This window comes from Anomaloglossus baeobatrachus, chromosome 1 (assembly GCF_048569485.1).
Source record: "Anomaloglossus baeobatrachus isolate aAnoBae1 chromosome 1, aAnoBae1.hap1, whole genome shotgun sequence".
Taxonomy (NCBI): Eukaryota; Metazoa; Chordata; class Amphibia; order Anura; family Aromobatidae; genus Anomaloglossus; species Anomaloglossus baeobatrachus.
In genome coordinates, this window is record NC_134353.1 from 404,577,973 (window position 1) to 404,596,909 (window position 18,937).

At 50.1% G+C, this 18,937-nt stretch overlaps 1 protein-coding gene across 1 annotated transcript in view; it reads left to right on the forward strand.

Annotated features, from left to right (window-relative positions):
* Positions 1-339: 339 nt before the first annotated feature.
* The window catches only part of LOC142303272 (uncharacterized), a 38,012-nt gene continuing 19,414 nt past the window's right edge, over positions 340-18,937 (forward strand). The window contains exons 1-2 of the mRNA XM_075344554.1: positions 340-828; positions 18,491-18,576. Of these exons, the coding sequence (XP_075200669.1) occupies positions 340-828; positions 18,491-18,576 (575 nt within the window). The remainder of the gene's footprint in view (positions 829-18,490; positions 18,577-18,937) is intronic.

Here is an 18,937-nt window from a genome sequence, read left to right on the forward strand (position 1 = left end):
TATGCCCTCAACATCGTAGACCCTTACTCCAGGTTCATAGTGGTGGTACCAGTCAAGGATCTAACAGTTTATACAGCAGCGAGGGTCTTCCAGGCATACTTCTGTTGGCCGCATGGTTACCTCGAGAAGGTGCTTACAGACCAAGGCCCTGCCTTCGAAGCAGAGATCTTCCAGGAGTTCTGCAACTTGTACGGATGCAAAAAGATCCAGACCACACCCTATCCTGCCCAGACTAACGGGATGTGTGAAAAGATGAACCAACTGGTCTTCAATCTTCTCAAGACCTTGCCCCTTGAGAAGCAGAACCTGTGGCCTGAAAAACTGCCTGATCTGGTGGACATGTACAACAATATTCCTAACAGCTCCACCAAATGCATACCCGCATATCTGATGAGAGCGAGGTCCGGAAGACTGCCGGTAGATCTGGAGTTGGATGTTGAGGCGCTTGAGACCATCCCACCAACTACCAACTGGGACACCAAGCGCCGGAAGCAGTATCAACAGATCCAAGAATATGTGGAGAGAAACCTGCGCCAGAGCAGAGAAGGGCATGAGCGGCGTTTCAACCGGCGAGCCCAGGCTACTCCCTTTGAACCTGGAGAGGTAGTGCTGAAGAGGAAGAGAATGTTACACAAGTTGGATGATCAGTGGGAAAGGACCCCCTACGTTATCCAACCTACTGGCCGAGAAGATCAGAACCTTGTCAGCCGCGATCAAGGGAGGACTACGGCCACTATTTCCAGGGACCACCTCAAGAAGTGTCCAGAGCCCCTGAAGATGGTGGAGAAGGTTCCCGCTCCCATTCCGGGGACGGAGAAGAAGAAAGAGGTGATCCACACCGTTATGGGTGACTTCCCAGCTGATTGGCCCATTCAGAATGGAGCAGTGATTGTTCCCGTTATGATGTTCACACAACCTGTGGAAGATACAGAGTTAAGGCCCCGTCACACACAGAGATAAATCTTTGGCAGATCTGTGGTTGCAGTGAAATCATGGACATATTGTTCCATTTGTACACAGTCACAAACCTGGCACTGATTGTCCACAATTTCACTGCAACCACAGATCTGCCACATATCTGCCACAGATTTATCTGTGTTTGTAACAGGGCCTTTAGAGAGGCCTATCAGCAATACACCAACACCTTCACCCAGGGATGCACCTGCACCGACACCACACCCCCGTAGATCCTTACCAGCAGTACCTGACATTAGGGAAGAGGAACCCATAATTCACTCTACCCCACCAGTCCTAAGTGAGAGTAGAGGGCTAAGAAGGTCCACACACCCTAACTTAGGTCAGCCACCACTAAGATACAGAGAAACCGTAGTCTAGTGAGTGGTGCCCGCTTGATGTGTACATAGTCCTGTATGTGTGTTAAAGAATTTCAATTGACCGAATACTTCACCTGATTGCCAAGGATGAATAGGTAGCGGATTCCCGGCTACCCCAGCAGTTTGTCCCCGTTGGGACAGTTCTTCAGTTTTAAAAATGGACCAAGGCCAAGAACTGGCAGGCCAACCCAAGAACTTTTGGGCTTTGTAAATAGATCCTCTAACCACCTTTTTGTTGAGCACCAGCACGGCCTCTAGAGAGGCGGATTGGAGGAAGGGCCTGTGGTAGAGTAGGCCGAGGCCCAGTCATCATTGCAACCTGTGACAACCCTCCAGACCAGGGGTCCCTGGATCATGGGACTCGTAACAAGGACTACCGGGTAAGGAACTTTTTACCCGGCCCGTGTGGGCGTCACTCGGACCCATTCCTGGACTTGGGCAAAGGGGTGTGCACCTGTTTTAGTGGTGGCACCAGGGAGCAGGTTGTTTGGGGTGGCGGGGGCAATAAGTAGGTGGCCCAGTCCGTTCCGTTATTGTAACGTTTAAGATTTGCGCCTCCCGTACCAGGAAGAAATGTTTAAAAGTTTACATGTTTTTACTGTTTTAATACATATTTTTCCCATCAACAGATGCAGTTTTAATAAACGTTGGTGGTCAGACAGCCCACGGATGGTCTATATTAAACCAAGGGGGAATGTGACGCCCTGGCGCCGCGAGGTGGTCACACAGTGTAGGCCCCCACACAACACCTTCCCTCACAGGGTTAAACCTTGCCAACCAAATCCTAGTCACCCCCCCAGGGTAGGAAAGGCACACCAGTGGGCGGGACCAGGCAGATGGAGAACGCCCACCTAGGGGTCTAGAGAACCCGGGGCAGGAAAAGATTCTGTTCAGTGGAGTTGAGTTGAGTTGAATTGAGAAAGGAGCTTGGAGGAGTTGGAGAGGAGCAGGAGCAGAAAGTCTGAAGCTCAAGTACAGAGAGCAGAGGCGTCGGGGTTGGAGCCCCGGCGTATTGGCTAGGTGACAGACGGTGGTCCGTGTCTATCAGGAGACAGGAAGATGGCAGCCGGAGATCCGAGGTGGACCGGGGCAGGGTTTGAGCCCACCGGTACCGACACCGGAGACCCGACCCGGAAACCGTGCACAGAGGGGGTACTGGGACCCTGAAGCCAGGACCGGAACCAACGGCCTAGCTAATTAACCAGTTGAGGACAGGATTATAGGTCCTGTCCCAACCAAAGTCCCAAAAGCAGACAACCACCCACCGAGAGGGATAGGGCATCCGCCAGGGCCCGGTACATCCTTCGAGTCAGCGTCAGCGGGCAAGGCTCCCAACAGAAGTACCGGGAGCAGACTCCCATGTCCCACACCAGGAAGTCCACCACACCAAAAACACTGTGCATATGAAAGTGACACAGACCATCACCCCGGGTGAGGGACCAGAATACACCCGGCCACGGAGGCTGGCCCGCCAGCACCTTGGTTAACCATTGGACTTGTCTGATTCATTTAATCGTGAGTAAACTGAGACTCCCTGGTCTGACCAGGCGCGACGGCCCCTGCCATCACCATCCCCTGCACCGAGTCACCGGGCCCCGGGGCAACCATCCCTACTCACGGAGGGGTTAACAACCTGCTGCCATCCCATCGCCCCCGGGTGCCCCACAACAGCAGCGGTGGTGCCACACTTCACCATACACCGCGGGTGGTGTCACAGACTGCGTACGGCAAATCCCATACAAATACGTCCCCTTTCATTTGAAGTGTCCGCATGACCCCCGGGTCCGGAGAATCCCTCGAGCCGCACTGCGGATCCGGATCCGAGCAGCCCGACTGCTACTGACGTGGGGGCGGCACACAACTCACGGGTGGCGTCACTGACAAAGACTCTATCCCCTGTAAATAACCCCTTTTAACTTGCGAGCGACAGATGGGTGCTCAGGCCCTGGATTCGGTTCCCCACTCGAGCCACTGCTACGACCCCGAATCCGAGTGTCCCGAGCAGCCCTGCCCCCTTTGCCACGGTCTGTCCCCTGCCCGCAACAACTGTTTCTATGATTTACACAGTCGCTAGCATTTAATGCTAAATATCTTCAGCCCTTAGAAGGACTAGTATTAGTTGGCTGGAAAAACGCTGTCCCGCACGCAGTACTGTCTAGCTACACCAGCAGCTCAGGAATAAATGCGTTCACACAAAATGGCGGCTGCCTTATATAGCCCCTATGACGCTGTGCGGCAAAGCTAATCACAGTAACACCACAACAAAGATAGCTGCGGCGTTACTGTGAGGGCAAGCAACGTTAGATGTGTTCATTGGCTGGAAAAAGGCGTCAGGAAGTCCAGAAATGAAAATGAAAGTATCGGAGCGAATGCCATATTAGCCGCCGGATACCTAATACCTCGAATACCCCATTATCCGCCGGATACCGAATAGTGGCGAATACATTCGCTCATCCCTAGTCAGCATCACAAAATCATTTAAATCTAGGTACCTTATAGAGGACTTTGACTTTGATCAGAGTAGTGTTTTTTCTTTTTTTCATCTTGTCCAGACATTATAATGACTTTTCGTGGCCACATCTTTTCTCTGCAGCCTCCATTTTCTCCGCTTTTCTGCAGCACGACACAATGTCTGGAAAAATAAGAGTGTCATTATAATGTCCCTGAATTAAAATACCTGTCCTACACTGCACTCCTGAATAAAAAAATTCTCCTCACTGTGTTCCCTACACAAAATATGATGCACACACTGTCCCTCTTATGGTATATGCCCTCCACACTGTCCTCTCATTTCTATACTGGGCCCAATCTTCACACTGTCCTCTACACTGTGTTCCCCTATACTGTCCAGTCTTTATATTAATCTTTCTCAAAAACACTCCCCCCTCCACATCCAACCACTCTCACTCCCTATACTGTTACTGCACCCATGTCCCCTCAATTAGCATGCTGTGTCCCCACCCATCCCTCGTCACTTCTCATACTTTATCCCAACTGATCCCTCCAACTCCTCATACTGTGTCCGCACCCATCTCCCACTCACATTCCATACTTTGTCCGTAACCATCTCCCCTTCACTTCCCATACTGCATCCACACCCATCTATTCCTCACTCCCCATACTGTGTCTGCACCCATCCCTCCCTCACTTCTCATACTATGTCTGCACCCATCCTGACTTCTTGCTTCCCATACTGTGTCTTTAAATTTTCAAATTTAACCCATAGTTCCCCATACTACCCCTTGCTCACCATACTGCCCCCTTCATTTGCTCCCCATACTGTGTTGGCACTAATTACCCCCTTGCTCCTTATTCTGGGTTCTCAAATCACTAGCCCCCACCCGCTACCCCCATTTCCCTAATTACAATAAATCTTTGGTGTCTTCAGCTGAAATGCTCTGTAGCACTGACAAGTGACCTCAGCAGTGCGTGATCAGTGGGAGCAGGCATAACATCTTCTCTGAGCTGCTGTTAGCTTAACAGCGGCTTAGAGAACGTTCGACTTCCATGCAGCTGTGGCGCCCCTGACCTGGTCAGGCACCACTGAGTACTGCACCCATGCTGGGGGCAGTGTAATACAGGTAATCCAGAAGGCTAACCGAGGTGTGACTACACAGGCGCATAGTAATCAGGTCTCACACATTGACCTTTGAAGGGACTCCTGAGAGATTCCAGGAGGGGTCGTAGCCTCCATGTCCACTCAAGGGGTGTTGTAGAGAGCCTGCTTGCTAGGTGGTGTAGGCAGGCACAGTGGAGAGGAAGTAGAGAGGAGAGAGGAGTGAGAAGTCTGGAAGTGGAGCTCAGAGGGAGCAGATGTGCAGAACCCACTAGTGAGCCAGTATAGTGTACAGCTCAGGGAGAGCAGATGTGAGGAACAGACCCTGGAGCTGTTGCAGTCTAACAGCGTCCGCGCAGTGACTACTGACGGGGGAGATCGGCACCTGGTAGTGCCACCCGAAATCCACCCACGGCTAGAGAGAGCAAAGGGGTGGCAGAGTAAGGGAACTGCCAGGGAGGTACCAGGCCCGCAAGGGTAACAGGTCCCAGTGCAGAGATAGATTCACCTTTCTTCTGCCAAACCTGCCTGAGGGGGCACTTCAGACCTCCAAGACAACACCACAGAGTCCACAGCCACGTAGCAAAGAGAGGGCCCATAGTTCACAGGAGGCAAGCAGCCGGAGTCACCTGGTCCAGGCTACAAGCAAACAGGCCGAAACGAGGGGAGAACAGGCAGCAGCAACTTCCCTGGGTGACCCCCGTAGGGACTTCAAGTTGGGGTCACCACAAAAACACAAAAGGGCTAAGGAAGGTGAGTTGGTGGTCACCCTCATCAGCCAGCCAGAAGGATACCTGATTCCAGCCTGCTTCATCCCAGCTACGCCCGGGTTACTCACCCTGCCACCTAATGTGAGTAAAACCCCTGAAAGACATTCTGCTTGTGTTTGAGTCACTCTGCGCCTTGTGGTTCCACACACTTACACAAGGCCCTGGGGCTTGCCTCACTCTCGGGAGGCCACTACAACTGACTGCACCCACCGTCAGCCCCAGGCACCCCTTAAACTGCAGTGGCGGTCACCCTGACCGCAATACCGAGAGTGGCGTCACGACAATCCTAAAAGAAGATTCACTACCTAAGACCAGACTGTTCCTCCACGTGGAGTCCCTGAAGGTAATTCACCGACACAACACCTGTGGGGCTTTACCCAGCTGCTGAGAAAACACTGCAGACTGCCGCATCAGGCAGCCCAACAGAGCCAATTGCCTGCTGCGCCCACTTGCCCTGCTTTAGATATACCTCTTGGCCCCGCACCCTGCCCCTGGTGTCCATTGAGCAGAAGAATGAAAGAGGACAAGAGTCCTCTTATAGGAGTAAGGGCAGTAATGCCCTTATGACGGCCCTGGTTAGTCCACCTCTCCCTTCCTTTCTCCATCCTCATATTATGATTGCTATTCTTTTGTTTGTATTTGGATTGCCTAGACAAAATAATGCATTTTATGTTTGGACTTCTTTTTCCAAATGTTTTGTAGCACTTTTTGATTTGCTAATATCAAATAAACATAGGTCAGTGTTAAATGTGACTTTTTATTTTGTGTGTATTATTATTTTTGGCATGCAGTTTGAAAAATTTATAAAATATTTTTTTTCCAATTTTCTTTTGTGGGGGTATGGTCATTAGAGATGAGCGATGTTCTAATCGAACCATTCGCAAATTTCAAATTCGAGTTGTTTTGGGCGATGTTTGAGTCGTTCGACGAACTCAAATGATTTGCTTAATGTTCGACTGTTCGAATTACCGTTCGATAACTGTTCAATCACCAAAAGCGTAGCTAGTTACTAGCTGCCTTTTCACTGTAATACTGTCACTGTTAATAATGTTATTATCAATATTCAGCGTATAGTGTGCGGGGGGCACGGGGTTTAGATCAGTGCTGCTGAGTGCTGAAAGAATGGCGATCGCCATTTTTTTTCCCTAACCACGTGTCCAGTGGGGCGGGCCAGGCTGTCAGCCAATCACACACACACAGACACAGCAAAGTGGATTTTTGCCAGACAAGCAAGGGCATGTTTCATTGGCTGTGAATGTCACATGTCCTTGCCCTATAAGACCCAGCCATTTTCCCCATCGCTGCCATTATGTCAGTGCTGCGGATGTGTGTCAGTCACCGCTCCTGCTGCTGCTGCTGCTGTGGGTGCTATAGACTTATACAGTGCAATCAAGACATCGGTTTAGGGATTAGGGACTGCTTGTAATTTCAGCCCTTTTCAGGACTAGATTAAAGCCGTTCATAGCCATTTTTGCTAGGCAGGTCTGTGCCAGCGCTGTGCAAGGGTTTTACACAGCGTCTGTCTAAATCAGCTCAGGCACTTCTTTGGGGCATAGTATCAGTGTCTGTGATAGTCAGTGACGTACCACTGCTGTCAAAAAAGCTACACGACCTCTCTACTTCTACTAGCCATTTTTTAACTGCAGGTAATCCTGGAAATTCTTTGGGGCATAGTATCAGTGTCTGTGATAGTCAGTGATCTACCACTGCTGTCAAGAAGGCTACACCACCTTTCTATTTCTGCTAGACAATTTTTAACTGCAGGTAGTCCAGGCAGTTCTTTGGGGCATAGTATCAGTGTCTGTGATAGTCACTGACGTACCACTGCTGTCAAGAAAGCTACACCACCTCTCCATTTCTACTAGCCAAATTGTAACTGCAGGTAGTCCAGGCAATTCTTTGGGGTATAGTATCAGTGTCTGTAATAGTCAGTGATGTACCACTGCTGTCAAGAAAGCTACACCACCTCTCCATTTATTCTAGCCAAATTGTAACTGCAGATAGTCCAGGCAATTCTTTCAGGCATAGTACCAGTGTCTGTGATAGTCAGTGACGTACCACTGCTGTCAAGAAAGCTACACCACCTCTCCATTTCTACTAGCCATTTTGTAACTGCAGGTAATCCAGGCATTTCTTTGGGGCATAGTATCAGTGTCTGTGATAGTCAGTGACGTACCACTGCTGTCAAGAAAGCTACACTACCTCTCCATTTCTGCTAGACAATTTTTAACTGCAGGTAGTCCAGGCATTTCTTTGGGGCATAGTATCAGTGTCTGTGATAGTCAGTGACATACCACTGCTTTCCACAAACATAGCCCAGTTCTACATTTCTACTAGCCAATTTTTAAGAGCAGCAAACAGTGTCCAATTTGTTCACAAACAAAATGAGTGGCAAAAGGCCAGATGCTGGTGGAAAAGTGAACAGGCATGTTGGAAAGGGAAAAAAGGTTTGTGTCCGTGGGGTAGGTGGTAAAGCAACAGTAACATCTGCTGAAGAAAGACCATCTTCCAGCCAAAGTAAGATGTCTACTACTTTTCGTGGACAATCTGATATGATCCCTTTGTTACGGAAACGACCATTGCTACCAAAGGTAGATGAGGCACAAAAACAGGAGATGCTTAAATGAATCTCAAGTGCTCCATCAAGTGGCCTCTCCTCCACCTCAACTTCAACATCCCAAAGACTCCAGTACTCTGAGTTGTCACCCCAATCGCACTTGCTTTCTACCAGCTCTCAAGTCTCCACCCGCCCTGCAGAGTATGGGGTAACAGAGAGTCTGCAGAGCTGTTCAGTCACACTGGGAATAGCCTGGGAATCAGAGGTCTGCTCCAAAGCTGCAGTGAGTCCAGACAAGGAAATGATCTGCACTGATGCCCAGAAGCTTTGTGAGTCAGATTCAGGCCCAGATGAAGAAGGTTCTGAGCATAATGTAGACCCGCAAAAAGAGGTTGGCTCTGAGGACAAGGGGAGTGCAAACACACAGGGTGATGATGAGGTTGTAGATCCCACTTACTGTCAACCCACAGTCAGACAGTCGATGAGGTCAGCAGAGGAGGTGGAGGAGGATGCTACTGATGACGAGGTTAGGTTGCGCCTACCTGGACAGAGACGGAGTACTGGAAGCATGTCAACAACTGCATCCTCAGCCACAACTCTGCTTCTGAGCAGAAGTCATGGTGGCTCTGCAGGTTACATGGGCTCTAAGCCTTGCCTATCCTGGTACTTTTTTGACATCGCAATGGATCATCCAACTCATGTCATCTGTAAGATTTGTCACCAATCTCTAAGTAGAGGCCAAAAACTCACTAGTTTGAGTTCTTCGTCCATGAACCATCACATGAATATGAAGCATAAGTCGCAGTGGGAAGCTCACTGTGCTACAATGTGGCCTAGCGGAGCGGGCCAACCACCATCTGCCCCTTCAAGTGCATCCATGTGCTCTTCATCCTCTGTGACTGTGGGGATAGCAGTCAAACATGCTTTTGGACGCAGACCTTCCACCTCTTTACCCGCAACAGGCTGTGTGATTGGCAGGTCGTCAGTTGTTTTGGAAGTGGAAACAGCTGCTGGTGTTGAGCTCTCTCAGACATTGAGAGCACCACCTTTGGAAGAAGGCAACATTATGTCTCCGCCTGCACTTTCCTTACAGACCTGCAATTTGCCAGATACACCCTACTCAATGCCGTTTCAGCACAGCAGCCAGCCCTCAGTCCCTCAGATGTGAACAAGTAAAAGACCATTTCCTCCTTGCCATGACAAAGCTAAGAGGTTGACTTTCAGCATCTGCAAGCTGTTGGCTACAGAAATGCTGCCTTTCTGCCTGGTGGACACACAGGATTTTCAAGACCTTATGTCCATCGCAGTGCCCCAGTACCAGATGCCCAGTCACCACTACTTCTCCAAGAAAGGTGTGCCTGCGCTACACCAGCATGTCACACACAACATTACTGCTTCCTTGAGAGACTGTGTGTGTGACAGGGTGCATTTCACCACAGATACTTGGACCAGTAAGCATGGACAGGGGCGTTACATGTCGCTGACTGGGCACTGGGTAAATATGGTGAGAGATGGGGAAGGGTCTGCTGTACAAGTCTTGCCGTCCCCACGAGTCATGCGTCAATCCTCTGTATGTAGAAGTTCCTCAACTGATTCTGCCTCTTCCACCTCGTCTGGGTCCTCCACCTCCATCCAAAGCCTGTCTGGTCAGGTCACCCGCACTGTAACTGTGCACAAGGAATCCCGCATACCTCCTTACTATGCTGGCAGCAGAGCTCAACAGCATCAGGCGGTCTTTACGTTGAAATGTCTGGGAAATGTGAGTCACACAGCTGAGGAGTTGTGGTCAGCTCTGGAGACCGAGTTTCATCAATGGTTGTCTCCACTCAACCTGCAGCCAGTGAAGGCCGTGTGCGACAATGCTGCAAACCTGTATGCAGCCCTTCGCCGGGGCAATGTGATACACGTGCCTTGTATGGCTCACGTGTTGAACCTTGTTGTCCAGCAATTTTTAACCCATTATCCCGGCCTACATGGGCTTCTGCAAAAGGCAAGGTCACTTTGTGCTCACTTCCGCTGTTCACACCCCGCAGCTGACGAACTTGGATTGCTCCTGAAGTCTTTTGGCCTGCTGGTTCACCGGCTGAATTGCGATGTGCCGACATGCTGGAATTCGACTCTCCACATGTTGCAGCGACTGTGGCAGCACTGCCGAGCCCTGGTGCAATACGTTATGACGTATAGCCTGGGTCAACGAGATCCAGAGGTGGGGTAGATCACGCTGCTGGAGTGGTCTGAGATCAAGGACCTATGCACCCTTCTGCACAGTTTCGACATTGCAACGAAGATATTTAGCGCTGACGATGCCATTATCAGCATGACAATTCCAGTCATTTACATGCTGGAGCACACTCTAAACAGTATTCGGAGTCAGGTTGTTGGACAAGAGGAAAGGGAGGAAGTACAGGAGGATTCATATTCGGAAGGGATACCAAGATCTACAAGGTCCAGACGGTCAGCAGCACCAAGGCGGCAGGCATGGGACGGTGGGGGAGAGGGATTAACAAGGGTGCATGGTAGCAGCCAAACTGTTGAGGAAGGTGCAGGAGCCCAGGAAGAAATGGAGGACAAACTGGTGATGGGCATGGAAGACTCAGCAGATGAGGGAGACCTTGCTCACATTTCTGTTGTGCGAGGTTGGGGGGAGAGGGCAGAGGAAGAAAGCATGATTCTCACCTCGCCGCCACCAACACAGCAAGGACTTGATCCTCCTGGATGCGCAAGACACATGAGCGCCTTCTTGCTGCACTACCTACAACATGACCCTCTGATTGTCACTGATTGTCAGAATTCGAAGTAATGCTGACTACTGGGTTGCCACACTCTTAGATCCCCGGTGCAAGTCAAAATTTGGTGAAATAATTCCTGCCATAAAAAGGGACGCACGTATGCAGGAGTATCAGCAGAAGCTGTTACACAATATGAGATTGGCTTTTCCACTAAAAAACAGTGGTGCACAGAGTGAATCTCACAGTTCTAACTTGCCAGCCATGGGACTGCGAGTGATCATAACTCAAACCGTACCAGCAACACTGTTTCTGGTGGTAACAGCAATTTTATGGAATCGTTTCATGAACTTTTTAGACCATCCTTTGCAAGGCCACAAGACACAAGAAGTCTGACACATAGTCAATGTCTGGAGTGGATGATGCAGGAGTATCTCCAAGTGAATATCGATGCCATGACTCTGCAACTGGAGCCTTGCTCATTTTGGGCTTCCAATCTGGAAAAATGGCCTGACCTCGCCACTTACGCCTTGGAGATCTTGTTGTGTCCCGAAGCCAGCGTTCTCTCAGAATATGTCTTCAGTGCTGCTGGGTGTGTGCTGACAGATAAGCGCACGTGTCTGTCCAGTGACAATGTGGACAGATTAATGCTCATCAAGATGAACAAGTCATGGATCCGCAAGGACTTTTCTACCCCTGTGACATCCTGGGGAGAGTAAAGGCTTGTGGATTTTTGATTGTGCTTCATGCAAATCAACATTTTAAGTTTGCAACTGTGGGACAATTGATGCCACTTAAGTGGTGTCTGTGGCCAAGTTTTTTGATAAAATGGAGACTCTTGTTGGAGTCTCCTTGCTGTGTTTTAGATGATCGTTCATCAAGATGAACAAGTCATGGATTCGCAAGGACTTTTCTAAACCTGTGTCATCCTGGGGAGAGTAAAGGCTTGTGGATTTTTGATTTAGCTTCATGCAAATCAACATTTTAAGTTTGCAACTGTGGGACAATTGATGCCACTTAAGTGGTGTCTGTGTCCAAATTTTTTGAAAAAATTGAGACTCTTGTTGGAGTCCCCTTGCTGTGTTTTACATAATTTTAGAAGGGCATGACATGCCTATATCTGTCTTCTCCTCCTTTTACTCATCCAGCTCTTTTCTTTCAGCATGAGTATATGTACTTGTCACTTTTCCATGTGTTTGTGATGTCTTGTGAGTTGTTTGTCACCTTTTGGACACCTTAGAAGGTGTTTTCTATGTTTGTATGTGTTTGTGTTTGCCTGCCATTGTTTTCAATGGGGTTCGACAGGGTTCGACGAACGTTCTTCGAACATTCGATTAACACACCCGCCATTGGACGAACCGAACCGAACTCGAACACTAGGGGGTTGGCTCATCTCTAGTCTGGAGACCCTTCGTAAAATGGGGGGTACTGTCACATCTCTACCAGAACCTGCTCCTGTGACATTTGCTACTGTCAAATTCATTCTATGGACAGCACTTGTGCCGCCCCCACGTTAGTAGCAGCCGGGCTGCTCGGATCCGGACCCGCAGTGTGGCTCAAGGGATTCTCCGGACCCGGAGGTCACACGGACACTCCGAATGAAAAGGGGATGTATTTGTACGGGGCTTGCCATAGTCAGTCTGTGACGCCACCCACGGTGTGTGGTGAAGTATGGCACCACCGCTGCTGCTGTGGGACACCCGGGGCGATGGGATGGCAGCTGGTTGTTAACCAATCCATGGGGAGGGATGGTTGCCCCAGGACCCGGTGACTTGGTGCAAGGGCCGGTGATGGCAGGGTCCAGCGCGCCTGGTCAGATCAGGGAGTCTCAGCTTACTCACGGTTAAAGAAATCAGACAAGTCCAGTGATTAACCAAGGTGCTGGTGGCCGGTCGCCGCGGCTGGGTGTACTCTGGTCCACCACTCGGGCTGATGGTCTGTGTCACTTTCCTCTGCACTGTGTTGTGATATGGCGGACTTCCCAGTGTGGAACGCTGGAGTCCGCTCCCGGGGGAGCCGTGCTCGCTGACGCTGACCCGTGGGATCTACCGGGCCCTGGCGGATGCCCTATCCCTCTCTGTGGGTGGTTGTCTGCTTTTGGGACTTTGGTTGGGACATGACTTATAATCCTGCCCTGAATTGGTTAATTAGCTAGGCCGTTGGTTCCGGTCCTGGTTTCAGGGTCCAAATGCCCCCTCTGTGCACGGTTTCCGGGTTGGTTCTCCGGTGTCGGTACCGGCGGGCTCCAACCCTGCCTCCACCTCGGATCTTTGGCTGCCATCTTCCCGTCTCCTGCTAGACACGGACCACCATCTACCACCTAGCCAATGCACCACGGCTCCAACCCAGGCGCCTCTGCTCTCGAGCTTCACCTCCTCACTCCACTCAACTTGAGCTCTAAACTGGAACTACTACTTTTCCCGCCCCGGGCTCTCCAGATCCCTAGGTGGGTGTTCTCCATCCGCCTGGTCCCGCCCACTGGTGTGCCTGTCTTTCCCTGGGGGAGGTGACTAGGGTTTCAGTTCGGCTGTGTGTAACCCTGTGTGGGAAGGTGTTATGCGGGGGCCTATGTGTGCGACTACCTGGTTTTGCCAGGGCGTCACACACTAGTGATAGAAGAGATATCAAAATCAAAAGCTCTGGATGGCACAGGCTCTATCCAGCCACTAAGGTTAGAATAGCTGGGACCTGCGGTGCTTTCCAGTCTGAGAAAATGGGTTCGTCCTGTCCAGCTGAAGTTATCAGCTCCTGATTTCAACCTATCCTCGGACACACATTCTGCTTAAGTAGGGGCTGTGGTCAGGGGTGAGGGGCCCCTCCTACACCTAGGCCTGGTCACGACCTCTGACACTGTGATCATTATGCCTCTGATCTCAGATATATGTTACAGCAGTTGAAGTGAACCTGTCAGGTGCAATATACACCCAGAAACACAGGCAGTTCTGGGAGCCTATTGCTAATACCTGCCTAACCGTCCCTGTATCTAGTAGCATAGATAAAGAGATCTTTAGAAAAAGTATTTGTAAAGATCCTTTATGATATGTTAATGAGCGCTGGGACTAGTCGCAAGCGTGTTAGTTGCTGTGCTCATTCCGCCCTCTTAGCATGTTAGCATTCCCACAGGGGCATGCTAGCATGCTATTCAAAGTCCATTGAATAGCGTCATCAACGGTGACGCGCTTACCTGTGTCTGTTGTCACCCCTTCAGAACACAGGGTTCAGGGTTAGTGTGCATGATCAGAATGCCCAGCACTTCCCGTCATGTGCACTGTTAGCCGGGTGTATGCGTCCCGGCTTCAGAGAGGACTAGTGTGCATGATCGGAAGTGCCAGGGCTTCTGATCTTGTGCACTAACTCTAAATTCAACAAAATAACCACCAATAATTGAGCAAGCAAAAACTAACTCTAAATTCGACACAAGTACGTGTGTCATTGCTAATGATAATGCTAGTTAATGGGCATTGAATAGCATGTTAACACGCCCTTGTGGGTGTGGTAACATGCTAAGGCCTCTGCCACACATACGTGAAAATCACGCACATGCCGCGAGACACGTATTTTCCCTGTGTGTTGCGTTTGATAAGTACGTGTCTCCGGTACGTGCGGACCACGTGTGTTCTATGTGTGCTATCCACGATAACACACGGAGAACCGGTAATTTGCATACTCACATGGTCCTTGCTGTTGTCCGTGGTGCTGATCTTCGGTCTCCAGCCCTGCCGACTCCCTGCTGCCGCTGCTTCTGACCGCAGTGAAGTGAATATTAAATGAGCGGCGGTCGGAAGCAAGTGACAGCAGCGGCAGAGACAGGAGGGCTGGAGAAGGTGAGTAAAGGTTATTTTTTTCTCTGACACGTGAGTTTTCTCCAGCGCATCTCACACGGGACTGCATCCACACTACATGCTTGTGGTACGGGTGCGAGCCATGTGACACCCGTGATGCCGGAGAAAAACGGACATGTCAGCGTGAGAAACACACGGACACACGTAAGTACGGACCGGACATACGTTCCGTTCCAAAATACTTACGTGTGTCCAAAACATTAAGAATACATAGGTCCACGTGTGTACGTGTCTCCGGTACGTGAGAAAACTGTCAAACACGTACCGGAGGCACGAACGTGTGACAGAGGCCTAAGAGGGTGTTCATTAGCATCAGATAAAAGATCTTTAGAATTACTTTTTTTTTTATCTATGCTGGTGTATAGAGGAACGGTTAGGCAGGGATTAGCAGTATGTACCCAGAACTGCTCGTGGTTCTGGGTGCATATTGCACCTGATAGGTTCACTTTAACACTAAAGGGCACGTTACACACAGCGACATTGCTAGCGATGTCGCTGGTGAATGTGTCGCGGGCGGGGAGGAGGGTGTCAGCACACCGCGCTCACCCCTTCTGCTCGGGTCCGGCAGTTGCTCCTGGTGGCTCGAGCTGCGGGCCGGATCCCGGGGTGTCTCGAGCGGCACTCCTCGCCCGTGAGTGAAAGGGGGGTGTTTGTTGGGGTTATAGTTCGTGACGCCACCCACGGTTGTGGTGATTGCACCACCGCTGCTCGGTGTGGGGGTCCCGGGGATGGTGATGGGAGCAGCCAGGTGTTGTGTTGCCCCTCCGTGGGTAGGGGTTGGTGATCCCGGGGCCCGGTGAAGAGATGTGAAGTGTAGGGCCTGGAGGGTGCAGGGACGCGGGGGCAGCGCTGTGCCTTGCGGCACTATGGTACTCACTCAGCCTGACACGGACACAGTTTGTACGGTAAACCAACGGCTGGTAGGACGGTCCCACAGATGGCTGCACCTGCACTCCCGGTAGGTGACGGTGACGGTGACTTCTCTCTTCCTTGCACCTGTGTGGTCTGATGGTATCGGTGGATTCCCTCCGGTTACCCGCTCCCCGACTGCAATCTGGGCCGGAGGAGCTCTACACTTTGCCCGCAGGCGCTGGCCCTGGGGAAACTGGTGCCTTGGCGGTGGCGGTGTCTCCCCGTTAATGGTCGGGCTGTTGCCGTCAATCGGGACTTTGTTGTTGGGGGATCTGCGTCCCCGTCACTGACGGATTCGGCAAATTGGGCGACTCCTAGCCTTGCCGGGGTCCGAGAGGCCCCTGCCCTGGTGCTGACTGTCCTTCGGAACACTGCTCCAGACCACCGGGCACACAGCCAACGGGGTCCTTCCAGGAACTTCCGAACTGTCCCACTCCGGACAGTCACCGCCGTCGCTGACCTTGCTGTTCTAGCCCTACACAAAGCTGGGCTCTCAGGCTTTTCACACTCTCTGCGCTGTCTCCACTTCTTGCTTTCCTCCTTTTCCACTTTCCTTTCCTTCACTTTCACTTCTGGTTGTTTACTCTAGCCCCTGCCTGGGCTACTCCTCACTCCTTCCACTTCCTCCTCCCTGACAGTTCTGCCTGGTCACTTCCCGCCTCCAGAGTTGTGAGCTCCTTGGTGGGCGGAGCCAACCGCCTGGCCCACCCCCTGGTGTGCATCATCAACCTCTGGAGGAAGGCAACAAGGATTTCTGGTTAGCAGGTGTGCCTACCTGAAGTGTGGGGTGCGGTGGTGTTGTTACTCGTGTCCCCTGGCTTGTCCAGGGCGACACAAATGCACCCGCCCCCGTCGGTTGTGCGTCACGGGCAAATCGCTGCCCGTGGCGCACAACATCGCTAAGAATGGTCACACATTCTTACCTGCCTAGCGATGTTGCTGTGACGGGCGAACCGCCTCCTTTCTAAGGGGGCGGTTCGTGCGACGTCACAGCGACGTCACTAAGCGGCCGCCCGATAGAAGCGGAGGGGCGGAGATGAGCGGGCGGAACATCCATCCCACCTCCTTCCTTCCTCATTGCCGGCGGCCGCAGGTACGGTGATGTTCCTTGTTCCTGCGGTGTCACACGTAGCGATGTGTGCTGCCGCAGGAATGACGAACATCCTGCTTCCTGCAACAGCAACGATAATTGGGAATAGAACGATGTGTCAACGATCAACGATAAGGTAAGTAATTTTGATCGTTAACGGTCGTTCGTGCGTTTCAGACGCCACGACGTCGCTAACGAGGCCGGATGTGCTACACGAATTCCGTGACCCCCAACAACATCTCGTTAGCGATGTCGTTGCGTGTAAAGCGGCCTTTAGCCTTTGGTTGATCCATTTGCCTTGTCAATCTCACCCACAACTTTTACAAGTTAGGAATTACCCCACACCAAGCTGTCAGCTATGATTAAAGGGGTTGTCCGGTCTAAAACGACAATGCATGCTGTGAGAATTCTCTGATGTCACCACCGGGAATGAAGGTCACGTAGCTGCAAGTATGTGATATGCATTCTCCTGGCCAGAACACAACAAGAAGGTCGCAGCCTCTCTCAATACATTATGCGTTCTCTTGAACTGTTCAGGAATATGCTAAAGCCATATTAGTGTTATGGTATGTTGTTATATCTAATGCTATCATTTAATACTGTGCCACATGTTTATGTTTAAGGTGCGACAACTGTGTTACAGATCCAGTGAAGTGCTAAATGTGTGATGTGTGGAATTGGTCTTGTCTGCATTAATAGTTTAGGGCATCTAGTATTAGATCAAGGGATTTCTAAAAGTTTTGTTTAGTGCTCCAGTTTTGAAGAGGACCAGATACTAGGGAACTTTTGGATTGACCTAAAGTGTAACCGTCATTTTACATGTGAAAATAATTAAGTTTGTAATATATCTTTTCAGACAATTGAGCTGATCAGTCATTATCAAAATTCTGAATTCGGAGGTAAAATCTGTATTCAGTAAAGACTTTCCCATTACTAAGATAGGAAATGGCAGGTGTTACTGAAGAGATTCTATGTGGATAGAAGAGGGAGGGGCTAGAGGCAGAAGGAGGGGCTAGAGGCAGAGGGAGTGGCTGGAGGCAGAGGTAGGGGCTAGAGGCAGAGGGAGGGGCTAGAGGCAGAGGGAGGGGCTAGATGGATAGGGAGGGGCTAGAGGGAGAGGGAGGGGCTAGATGCAGAAGGAGGAGCTAGAGGGAGAGGGAGGGTCTAGAGGGAGAGGGAGAACCTGGATACAGAGCTCCGCCCCCTCATCCCTCTTTTACATAGAATTTTATCAGCACCACCTGCCATCTCCTATCTCAGTAATAGGAAAGTTTTCAGTGAATACAGATTTTACCTCAGAATTCAGATAATGACTGATCAGTTCTGGCAGAGAAAGAAGCAGATTTGTCTGATAAGAAATATTACAAGTTCCTTATTTTCATATGTATTATTGAATTATGGAATAAAAATGAAAACAACGGTTACACTTTAAGTTTTTTTTATCTTAAAAATGTATATGTAACCTGAACCTTGTGATAGCAGGTTAAACTGCTTTTGGTGGTTATATAAATTGTCTTTTCAAACAGGCTCCATTCAGATATCTCTGGACTGTAAGCCAAGGAGAAGTATAGGTCATAGTGGAGACACAGAGACGCAAGCATTTGTTAAATATTACAGGGAAAGTAAGGCCAGAATTGAGAAGATATTAAGGCTTTGGCTGTTTACACCGCTGAGTTTTTATCATGTTTTTTATTCGTTTTCAGTACAGATTTGTCACAAATCCTGAACGGAATCCTGATACCAACAAAGTGAATGAGAATCCTGCAGTCTCCTACACACGTAAATACACGTATATTCTCCTTGCACATTTGTTGCAGAATTAAATCTGCGTCATGTGAATTATTTTGGTGTTTTGCTGCAGATTCCACCTATTCCAATGAATTGGAAAAACCTGCACTGAAAAACGCATAATAAATCACCGAGGATGTGGCAAAACTGCACATTTTTGCAGCTGTACTTTTCCTGCCAAGAGATGGAGAAATGGTGCAATAATTTCTGTTCCAAATACTAAACTTGTGCACATGTCCTAAGAAGGTCAATTGTAAATTTTACTTTGTTTTTTCAATAGACAAGTAAAATTGCTGAAAATAGTCTTTCTTTTCAGAATATAGTTGTTCGTGTTTAACTAAAGGGGGCTTTACACGCTGCGA